This window comes from Coptis chinensis, chromosome 1 (assembly GCF_015680905.1).
Source record: "Coptis chinensis isolate HL-2020 chromosome 1, ASM1568090v1, whole genome shotgun sequence".
NCBI lineage: Eukaryota > Viridiplantae > Streptophyta > Magnoliopsida > Ranunculales > Ranunculaceae > Coptis > Coptis chinensis.
Window position 1 is genome coordinate 42,135,874 of NC_141456.1, and position 11,614 is coordinate 42,147,487.

Consider the following 11,614-nt stretch of genomic DNA (forward strand, 5'->3'; position numbering starts at 1 on the left):
GCGTCTTAGGTCAATCTGGATATCTCTTACATGATCCACGCCCTTCTCAACGCCCGAACCAAACTGGCTGCCATGGAAAGGGAGTTGGATGGTCCCCTGGGCCTGAGGGCGACCAACGCCGCTCTTCAATCGGATTTGGCGGCTGCCTCCTTAGCCAAGCTCCGTGCCCAAGATGAACTACGGACCGCGGAAGATTCTCACCCACAGTACATGGATCAAGTTAACGATCGTTTTAGTCAGCAAAGGGAATCCCTCCTAAATCATCACCAGCAAAACCTGGCCTCTCTGTCCCAGCAGCATCAGGATACTGGAAGCCCTCAAACAACAACACCAAGAGACCCTAGCCGCGGAGTCCCAAAAGAACCTGGCTGACATGAACATTCTCCGCGATCGTTTCAAGCTTCTGGCCGACAAGAGGGTGGCCAAGAAACTACAAGAAGCTATGGATCGTCTCACTCAAGAAGGCCGTCTTCTCCCAGAAAAGCTTGAGATTCCCACTCCTGGCCCTACTGAGGCTCTAGTAGATCCCCCGCTGGCCGTCGATGCTGCTCCAGCACCGACCGAGACTGCTGATTGCCACTCCAGGGGGAATGCCGCTACCCTCCCTACTGAGACTCCTGCAGCTGTAGGAACCGTCCCCCAATTGCCTTAGAAATTTTTGGTGTTGTAATAAGACCTTTTTGCTTACCTGTCTTTACCCTTAGTTGTATTTACTTTTTTCCACTCTTTATGTTATTGTAATACTGCCTTGAACTAGAACTCTGTCTGTTATTTTACCGTCTCTTTATCAACTGATGCTACTTCCTAGTTCAACTCTCCATCTTTTTCTTTCTCTATTATTCTGTTTCTTTTCTTCGTCCTATTCTTCTCCCAAACCTCCCATGAGTTCTCCCAATAGCTACCCTCTCTTCCTGCCCTGGGCACTGGCCGGGGCTACTCCCTGACACCCTTGCATCTCCGATCTGAAGCGGGTTCAACAGACTCCTCGGGCAGACCCGAGGAGGGCTTACCCCCCTCCGCGGGATCCCTCAGACTTTTACCTGATGGGGCTATCTCGTTGCCCCCAGCATCTCTAGCATCACTGATCCGTGGAGGGCTCACCCCACTCCGTGGACACCTCGAACTTTCATCTAATGGGGCTCTTTCGTTGCCCCATGCATCCCTGTCTCCTCGGACCCACGGAGGGCTCGCCCCACTCCGCGGTCTCTCTCATACTTCCGCCCGATGGGGCTCCTTCGCTGCCTCCAGCGTCTCTAGCTTTTCTGACCCGTGGAGGGCTCACCCCACTCCCCAGGCTCTCTCAGCCTTCCGTCTGATGGGGCTCTCTCGTTGCCCCAGGTATCTCTAACATCACTAATCCGAGGAGGGCTCACCCCGCTCCGCAGGCTTTCTCAGACTTCTGCCTGAGGGGCTCTCTCGTTGCCCCATGTGTCTCTAGCATCACTGATCCGGGGAGGGCTCACCCCGCTCCGGGGACATTTCCAGATTTTCGTCTAATGGGGCTCCCTCATTGCCCCATGTATTTCTAGCTTCTCTGACCCGAGGAGGGCTCACCCCACTCCCCGTGCTCTCTCGGACTTTCGCTTGATGGGACTATCTCGCTGTCCCATGTACCTATAACATCCCTGATCAGGGGAAGGCTCAACCCACTCCGCGGACCCAACAGATTTTCGTCTAATGGGGCTCTTTCGTTGCTCCATGCATCCCTGGCTCCTCGGATCCGAGGAGGGCTCGCCCCACTCCGCGGTCTCTCTCATACTTCCGCCTGATGGGGCTCCCTCGTTGTCCCATGTATCTCTAGACTCCCTGATCTGAGGAGGGCTCATCCCACTCCCCGGGCTCCCCCGGGCTTTGGCCTGATAGGGCTCTCTCGTTGCCCCACGTATCTCTAACATCTCTGATCCGAGGAGGGCTCACCCCGCTCTGCGGACCCCTCCAGATTTTCATCTAGTGGGGCTCCCTCATTGCCCCACGTACTCCTAGCTTTTCTGACCTGAGGAGGGCTCATCCCTCTCCCTAGGTTTTCTCAGACTTCGGCCTGATGGGCTCTCTCGTTGCCCCATGTATCTCTAGCATCCCTGATCCGAGGAGGGCTCCCCCCACTCCGCGGACCCTCCCGGGCTTTCGTCTAATGAGGCACCTTCCCAATACATATAGTCCCTATACAATTCTTTATCTTGAAATACATGAGGCATTTTTTCTGTGCCTATAAGGCTTACGTTACTTTCTGCGATACCATGGACAACAAACTTCACTACATTCACAAAAGTGCTGCGGTTTTATATTTTTACATTCAGCGGGGGTCCTCCACTCCGACCCCCTTTACATTGCCCAAGATGGGTTTACATTTAATGATAAAAAATTTTCAACAGTCTTACGTTCCATGGTCTCTCTATCTGCTTCCCCTCCAAGGTCTGCAACTTGTAGGTTCCGGACCCTCCAGCCTCTACCACGGTGTACGGCCCTTCCCATGTTTGACCCAACTTCCCGTCCTTCTCCTCTTTTGTACTCGGCGTCACCCGCCGCAGCACCCACTCCTCGACCTTGAAGTGTCGTGGCCTGACCCTTCGGTTGTACTGTCTCTGCAGCCTTCGGTGATATTCCTCTAGCCGAATACGCGCGGCATCTCTTTTCTCCTCCAACAAGTTCAAGTCTCCAGCCAATATACGCCAATTAGACCCATCTTCCACCACCCTGGTTTGCCCCGTAGCCGCGATCATCTCCGAAGGGATTACAGCTTCGACTTCGTACGCCATGGCGAAGGGCGTCTCCTTGGTACTTGTCCTCGGGGTGGTTCTATATGCCCACAGCACATGATTCAGCTAATCGGCCCAGGCACCCTTTTTATCCTCCAACTTCCTTTTCAAGTTGTTCATAATCATTTTGCTGGACGCCTCTGCCTGTCCGTTGCCCTCAGGATTGAAGGGAGCCGAGAAACCTGCCTCACCCGATATGTCTGTAAAAATGCTGCCACTTTTGCTCCCGTGAACTGAGTCCCGTTGTCGGCGATTATTGCATATGGCACCCCGAATCTACATATGATGTTCTCCCATAGGAACTTAATCACTTGCGCCTCTTTGATCTGCTGTAACGGAACGGCCTCAATCCACTTAGTGAAATAATCATTGCTGCTTTGCCAAAGACGTATCTTCTCCCCGCCCGCTTGCCACGCAGGCGGTCCTACTATATCCATTGCCCACATGGAAAATGGCCATGGGCTTGACACATTGTGTAGGGGTTCAGCAGGTGCGAATATCCCCTGTGAGAATCTCTGGCATTTGGGGCATCTCTGTGCAAAGTCCACTGCATCCTTTTTCATATGTGGCCAAAAGTATCCCTGTGTCAACAACCGGTGTGCAGTCGTTCTTCCATGAATGGCTCCCGATTCGCGCCTTGCGGTTCGCATAATGCCTCCTTAGCTACTCGAGCTCCCAAGCATTTCAACAATGGCCCACTGAAATTCCTCCGGTATACCTCTCCTTCTACCAAGACGTATCTTCGAGTTGTCTGCTCCAACCTTCTCTTCTCTTTCTTGTCCGTCACCACCTTCCCTTGCAAAAAATCCCTGATGGGATCGGTCCAGCACTCATCTTCCTCGGCTACCTGACATACCTCCGCCCCTTTTTCAGTGCTCGGTCGGTCCAATCTCCCCACCCTTATCGTCCTCTCTTCTGACCCCGGCATTGCCGCCGCCACATATGCCAGTGCATCGGCATGTCTGTTCTCCCCCCGTCCCAGATGTACAAACTGGATCTTTGCGAACCTTTTGGCCTTTTCCCTCACCACTTCCAGATACTTTGCCATCCTCGGACATCTAGCTACAAAGCCTCCGTTAACCTGGCATACCACGAGGTTCGAGTCCGAATACACTATCAGCTCTCGGACCCCCACCTCCTCAGCCATCCCCAACCCTGCTATCACTGCCTCATACTCCGCTTCATTGCTTGACGCCGCAAATCCCAATTTTGTCGTCAACTCTATCCTATTATTATCAGGCGTAACAAGCACCACCCCTATGCCGCTACTTTCATCTGTGGCTGACCCATCCGCGAATATCCTCCATCCATTCCTTTTATCCCAGGGGTCCATCGCACCTAGTTTCCCGTCTTTCTCTGGTTCCATAATCATTTCCTCCCCCCAATTAGGATCCTCAGCAGGGAATTCCGCTAAGAATTCTGCCATTGCTTGCGCTTTCTCCGCAGTCCTCATCTGATACTGTATCTCGTACGCACTGAGCATCACCGCCCATTTCAACATTCTTCCCGAACTCTCTGTCCTTAATGCATGCTTAAGGGGTAGGTTGGTAACTACAATGACTGAATGGGCTTCGAAGTAAGGCTTCAGCTTCAGAGTCGAAAAGATCAGGGCCAGTGCATACCTCTCGATTCTACTATATCTCGTCTCTGCGTCTAGCAGTGTTTTGCTCGGAAAATACACCGGACTCTCCACTCGATCTACCAGACGGATCAGCACCGAGCTCACCGCATACTCCGAAGCCCCTAGATATAGGTACAGCTTCTCCCCTTCCTCCGGCCGTGATAACAAGGGCACTCTGCTCAAATATCCCTTCAATACTTGGAATGCCACTTCACACTCCTCCGTCCATGCGAAGTCCGTCGTATTTTGCAACAGCCTATACAGCGGTCTGCATTTGTCAGATGACTTGGATATGAACCTGTTCAATGCCGCCACCCTTCCTGCCAGCCGCTGTACCTCTTTTACATTCTGCGGGGATGGCATTTCTATCAAAGCCCTTATCTGTTCCAGATTAGCTTCTATGCCGCGGTGGGTCACAATGTAGCCCAAGAACTTGCCAGTAGTTACTCCGAATGTGCATTTCTCGGGATTCAATTTCAAATTATATTTCCGCAATATGTCGAAAGTCTCCCGCAAACCCTCCAAATGCTCTTCCTCCGACATGCTCTTTTCCACCATATCATCTATGTATAACTCAATCCCTTTCCGAATCTTGCTTTCGAACATTTTCTCGCCCAGTCTTTGGAACGTGGCCCCCGCATTCTTCAGTCCAAACGGCATCCTGTTGTAGCAATAGGTGCCACCTTCTACCACAAACGCAGTTTTCTCCTGATCCGGACCATACATCGCCACCTGGTTGTGTCCCATTGACGCGTCCATGAAAGATAATACTTTATACCCTGTCGTCCTGTTTACCAACTCATCTACCCGTGGCATAGGGTAGCTGTCTTTCGGGCACTCCCTATTCACATCCGTGAAGTCGACACACATACACACTTTGCCATTCTTTTTAGGCACCGCGACCACATTGGACAGCCACTCGGTGAATTCGGTTTCTCGTATGATGCCTGCTCCCTTCAGCCTTAACACCTCTTCACGAATACTCTCCGCGTACTTCGGTCTGATACTCCACAACTTCTGCCTGACTGGCCTGGCATCTTCATTCATGTGCAACCTATGGCACGCAAATTCCGGGTCTAAACCAGTGACATCCTCAATCGACCACGCAAACACATCCCTATTTTCCGACAAGAACCGTATCAACCTGTCTTTCCATTCTTCCGTTAGATAGGAACCTACCGAGATGAGCCTCTCTTCCTCTCCTTCTCCAATATTCACCACTTCAATTGTATCTAAAGTCTTTGACCCCTCCGCTGGTCCCCCTTTCACCTCCGCGGAGCCGATCTGTAATTGCTATGCCCGTCTCTTCCTCGGGTGGGGGCCTTCCTCCTCTGTCTCATGCACCAATCGCTTCACTGTTCCTCTATGACTGTTTTTGGCTGTCACCTGATCTCCGCGGACTTCGAATGTACCCGAAGGAGTTGGAAATCGTATCACTTGATAATATGTAGATGGTACAACCTTCATCTCGTGAATCCACCTTCTACCCAAGATCGCGTTATATTGGGAGGTGGAATCCACCACCATGAACCGTGTGAACACCGTAACAGGGCCCGCAGTCACCGGCAACAAGATTTCCCCCACGGGCTCCGTCATGCTTCTGTTGAATCCATATAATTTGGTGCGGGGAGGCCTCAACTGTCCAGGATCCATCCCCATCTCTTCCAGAGCTCCTTTAAACAACAGATCTACCGCGCTTCCACAATCCACCAACACTCTCTTCACCAGATAATTTCCCATCGCCACCGTGATTACTAATGCGTCCTCATGAGGGGCATCCACTGCTTGCAAGTCAGACCTACTGAAGACAATCATATCTCGATCTTCAGTGGACCCCATTTTTGGTCGAGGAACCGAGACCCTACTACTGATTTGTTGGATGCTCGCGGTCCTCCTCACCCTATCTCTGTGCGCATTATGACTTAATATCTCCCCGCTAAAAATCACATGTATAGTTCCCAGCAGCTGACCCTGCCGCTGCATGCGGTCATCATTTCATGCCTCTTTCACAAATTCCTTCATTTTGCCCTTATCCACCAATCTCTGCACCATCCACTTCAAAGCATAACAGTCATCCGTCTAATGATTCTGCATCTGGTGATATTCGCAGAATGGTTTATCTGGCAGCTCCATTGGGGTGGTCCGCGGTCCCTAATATCCCTGCAGGTTTTTAATAAGTGGTAATATCTCCCCTAACAGTCTGTTGAGCGGCGTCACTTCTATCTCCCGGTACGGCTTCCTCTCTCTATTCTCCCGCCGAACTCCTTCCCGTGCTCTTTCCACCCTTGGGTTGTATCCGCGGTACCCTTCGCTTCCCCTCTCTGCATTCCTCCCTTTGCGGTGCTCCCTATCCTTGTCCAAAGATAGAACAGCTTTCCCCGCTCTCCTGGACTCCCTCGGCAGTGTGTCCTCATATCTGATGTATTTTTCCACCCGGGGATACAATTCGTGCAATGTGGCAATCTCATTCTTGGCGACGGATTGATGTACTCCCGTCCCCGGCCGTAACCCGCGTTCAAAGGCGATGACCGCGGTTCTTTCATCCAAGTTCTCTACCTTCAGAGTCTCGGCTTTGAACCGGCACAGATATTCTCTCACTGTCTCTGCTGATTTTTGCCTCACGTTAAACAGGGCTGCGATGTCAACCGTCCTCTTTTTCTATGGGCAAATGTTATGCATATTATATATGTTATTAGTTATATGCATGTGTCTAATACTTTATGTTGTAGACGATATGGTGTGTAGTGACACACAGAAGATCATATCATCAGTACCTTATAAAGTATAAGTAAACGTTCACAACCTAGATGGATTTGGACAAACCATTGGTACGGTTGTAGTATAATCTGGTATTAGTTTATCTTAACTATAGGATTACACTAGTATACTTTATGTGTATTGAACAGGACCAATTGAGGTTGTTTCTCTTTATACTGACAATATAAGAGAACAAACACCTCTGTTATTATGGATGTTTGTCCTCTTAATCCGGATATAATAACAGACACTTACATGCATTGTACATTGGTTTAAATCATCAATGAGTGAGATTCATTTGTGAATCAACAAACTCGATGGATTGGGTAATGACATTGTATGTAAGGTGTGCTGTTGATTATAGAAGGAATCCGTGTCCTCCAAGAAGTTGGGCTAATGATGTCCCCTTGAAGAGCTCATAAGGATTGACATCTAAACCGTGCAGGTGGATTTAATCTGACATGACAATGAGGTTGAGTGGTACTACTCAAGGACATAAGAAGTTGATTAATGTAATTGTCAGTAACTTGACTTAATCAACGGGCATTCGATATTTTAAACACGGGGAGATCAATGAGCATATAATATGGAGCCCATAAACGTAACACGTAAGTTGGGATTAGGGCGGTAGTGCAACAATAGCCTTTAATGGAATAAGCCATTTGTTGACAGACTTGGGCCGTGTGTTCTGGGCGAACATGGGAAGCCCAAGCCCGTCAAGAGGCCCAACCCTAATTTCTCCTCATGGTCCCTGTTATAGCCTATAAATACAAACCCTTCTCTCCTCGCCATTTTTACTATTCATCTGGATTGAAAGAGAGGCAAGAAAAGATAGATCCAAAATCGGTTCTAGCTTTGTGAGAAAGAAGGGGGTTGGTAGATCATTGCCCACACAACGTCCAATCTATAGAAAGGAATACAACAAAAGATCAAGAGGTGATTGCTGATTTCATAGCTATTGGATTCTCAGAGTTATCTTAGCCGATCTAAAGGTAAATTTCTAACCAAACCGTGACACCCCTTATTCCGCTACGCGTGGGTGTTTCGCAGTTCGTAGTAAATCATTCGGTGAAACCATAACGGTTCCTACATGGCTCACCTATCAAACTTGCCAAGTATGAAAGTCCATTCTTTGTCCGAAGTTCTTTTGGGACATTGAAGAGTTTGGGCAATATTGGTACTGTGTTTACATTATTTCTCTACGCTTCAACTTCTAGTGACTAGGACCAAACAACAAATATCTTCCCTGCAATGAAAGTAGGGCCACCTTCTAGCACCATATGTTTGTCCTCAATCATAGAAAAGGTGATGAAAAATAGATCTCTATCAGTAGTTATCTCCATAGATCCTTTGAGCTTCTAGGTTTTTTCCAGGGTACTCTTGACAAAGGGAAACCCCATTCTCTTATCAAGAAAATACCCAACCAAGGTGTCCTTCCATTCATTGATACCTTCTTCAATAAGGTCTTGTGGCACAACTGCAGCGCCATCTTCAATGATGTGAGTGCAATTATTTAACGCCGTGGTAGCTATTGAGGCTGAGTCCGTGTTTTGGAATAGAGAACTCTATAAGAAAGGTGGGGGCGAGGTGGGATGGGATGAGGAGGACGAAACTATGTCTTAAAGCTTGACAGAATTGATCCGTACTCAACTTCTTAGTTGGTCTGAACAACCCAAAAAAGGAAGGAAACGAGTTTAGCAGAGGAAAAGATCTTGAATCTATTCTAAAAAGTGCTATTTTAGGAAAAAGAGGAGCACCAGATCGTTACGTTATGATAACCTTAAGTTACCCCTTTTCTCTTACTTATGGTTCCCATTGATAACCTTTGTAGAAATATATCTCACTTAAGGTATGGACTATGAACACGAGAAGAAGAAGAAATATTGTTAGAACAACCTTTCAACTCGTATCGAGCCAAGCTGACCATGAAAATTAAATTATGCCATCCATATACGGTAAGTGGTGGAAATAGAAGATCAAATAGTGTTTTTTCTCTATAGGTCGCTCTAGTGAATAATTCTAAAGGAAGAAGTCGAAAAGAAGGCACTGCCACATAATCGCTACGTTATGATAACCTTAAGTTACCCCTTTTCTCTTACTTAAGGTCCCCATTGATAACCTTTGTAGAAATATATTTCACTTAAGGTATGGACTATGAACACGAGAAGAAGAAGAAATATTGTTAGAACAACCTTTCAACTCGTATCGAGCCAAGCTGACCATGAAAAATAAATTATGCCATCCTTATACGGTAAGTGGTGGAAATAGAAGATCAAATAGTGTTTTTTCTCTGTAGGTCGCTCCAGTGAATAATTCTAAAGGAAGAAGTCGAAAAGAAGGCACTGCCACATAACATTAGTTAAGCTTCAAACAATAAATTCCGCTCATCGTAAAACATGCAAGGGTGGGGAATAAGGGGGAGAAGTGTTCATGACTTAACATTCACTATTATATGTAAGTTTGAGTATGTGGCTTTTTAACAACAAGATTAAGAGTGCAACATATTGTCTTAATTAAGCCTTTACGATTAAGCTTTTACCTAAAAGAGAAATTTCATATTACTGCAACACACCTAGCTACCACCAAATAATGCCTAACCAAGTTGTCTTGAAAGAAAAGTTCACAAGGGCCATCTATTGCAAACGTCCTTAACACATCTTCAAGTTCTAGAAATATAAAATCAGCATACCCCATTAAATACTACCTACCAAGATAAAGTGTTGCCAGCCCAGCATATGGAAAGTGAATCATTAGATGAATATATATCATACACTACCAAAGCTCAATAGGTGGCCCTTGTACCACCTACGCAAAATTAGCTATCTATGACCACATATCTTCCGAGCTTACACATATCAATATATCAATGATTAGACTGCATCCATGTCCAACATTGGAATCAAGCCAGGAATAGAAAAAAAATTAAATATATATAAAGTACTATATGTATATGAAACAGAAAAATAGTGATAATTATCTCCATATATAATAAATAACTACACAAACTACAGACTGATTTACAATATTAGACATATAAATAGCAAAACAAGCAAGAGACAGAAGACAACAAGGTAAGGACTAACTTACTTAATTAGAAAAAGGAAGCGAACAAGTTGTAATCATCTCAAAGAGCTTCTGCATAAGTCGTGCGTCAATGTCTGCATCTCGTGCATCGAACTGTCTCTTCATCTCATCTATTTCACGTTGCCTTTGCTCATCTTTTTCCTGTGCTTGCCTCCTAATCTCTTCAATATCATGTTGTCTTTCCTCTTCCTTCTCTTGCACTACTCTTTGCATTTCAGCCACCTGGTTACCAAGTCTCTCACGCGATTGTCCGAAGATAACGGGGAGCCAAAGTAGGAGGTTGGTGTTACACCTCGTCCCTTCAACCTCACACATCCAAGCCACTCTGGAGGCATCACTTCCCTATAAATCTCATTTGTGAGAGGTTGTTGTGTCCCTTCTTCATCTCTACTTACTATTTATTTCATTTTGTCCTTTGTATTCCAGAAAAAAAAGATACACATACAATATTACATACAATCAAGTACAATATTCAAACTGAAGCTATTACCAAGATCAAACTCATACATACAATGTAATCTCTTAATTGATCATCAAGAGCGTCATGCATTTTTAGACTTATGTGACTCCTCATAGAAAGATCTCCTAGGGAAGGGGGTGCTCCAGCCTTTTCACTCTAACCAAACATAAAGAAATTTTCTAATTGTTACTAGTGAAATTCAATACTGCATTAGGAAAATAAAAATAATATGCATATGTACCATTATCTCTGCAAACTGAGGAAAGCTTATTCTTCCAGCAGTGTGCTTCACTATTTGCTTAGCACAGTTAGCCCTGTTACGTTTAGAAACTGCCTACACATACATAATACATACAAATTGATCTTGGTTAGTACCATATAAAAATATTTAAGTTAAACTTTACACTACTTTTTCTTACTTGATGCTCCGGAGTATCCCAAAACTCCACAAGTTGAACCCACTCTTCTGGCGATAGTTGTGGTGGCCTATGGCTTAGACGCTCTTCCATATGTGGTATAGCGGGTATAAAAGTTCCTTTTCCATTTACTCTTTTTGCTTCTGGATTTGTCCCCGGAAATTGGACCCAAAGTGGGCTCCTTCTGGGTCTCATCAAGTTCCCATGACTCCTAAAACAAGAGACTAAAAGCTTAAGCAATGTTGCATATATGTTTAAGATGAATCATAGTTCTACTAAGAAATGGAACAAATAATGTTTTTTTATTAGCAAGTGCGTGCAACTCCAAATGTTCATACCTTAATGGTATCCCATAACCACTGTTTGTGGCCCCCATCTTGGAGCTCCCAATTTTTTCTCCAACTAAATTGACATGTCGTTGCTATTAATATTCCAATAGATTCAGATAACAAGCTTGGATGTTTTCGAGGTCCCACTGGTTGTTTGTCTTTCCATATCAATACATTAGGAAGGGTAGAAG

The 11,614-nt window shown here is 46.2% G+C and overlaps 2 protein-coding genes and 1 long non-coding RNA gene across 3 annotated transcripts; all 3 read right to left on the reverse strand.

Annotated features, from left to right (window-relative positions):
• Positions 1-2,348: 2,348 nt before the first annotated feature.
• Positions 2,349-2,756, reverse strand: LOC147524084 (uncharacterized). Its single transcript, XM_086573551.1, has one exon. It carries the CDS (start codon positions 2,754-2,756, stop codon positions 2,349-2,351), a length of 408 nt encoding a protein of 135 aa, XP_086429677.1.
• A 2,914-nt stretch (positions 2,757-5,670) lies between these two features.
• LOC147524085 (uncharacterized) lies at positions 5,671-6,216 on the reverse strand. Its single transcript, XM_086573568.1, has one exon. It carries the CDS (start codon positions 6,214-6,216, stop codon positions 5,671-5,673), a length of 546 nt encoding a protein of 181 aa, XP_086429694.1.
• Positions 6,217-10,117: 3,901 nt separating this feature from the next.
• Positions 10,118-11,372, reverse strand: LOC147524086 (uncharacterized). Its single transcript, XR_015196866.1, has 3 exons — positions 11,098-11,372; positions 10,920-11,012; positions 10,118-10,834 (listed from the first exon to the last, which is right to left on the reverse strand). It is a non-coding gene; the product is annotated as an uncharacterized LOC147524086 (long non-coding RNA).
• Between the last annotated feature and the right edge of the window lie 242 nt (positions 11,373-11,614).

What these genes read in the sequence shown, in the direction of transcription:
- LOC147524084 (XM_086573551.1), bottom strand. Translation starts at nt 2,756, where the DNA reads ATGGCGTACGAAGTCGAAGCTGTAATCCCTTCGGAGATGATCGCGGCT.
- LOC147524085 (XM_086573568.1), bottom strand. Translation starts at nt 6,216, where the DNA reads ATGGGGTCCACTGAAGATCGAGATATGATTGTCTTCAGTAGGTCTGAC.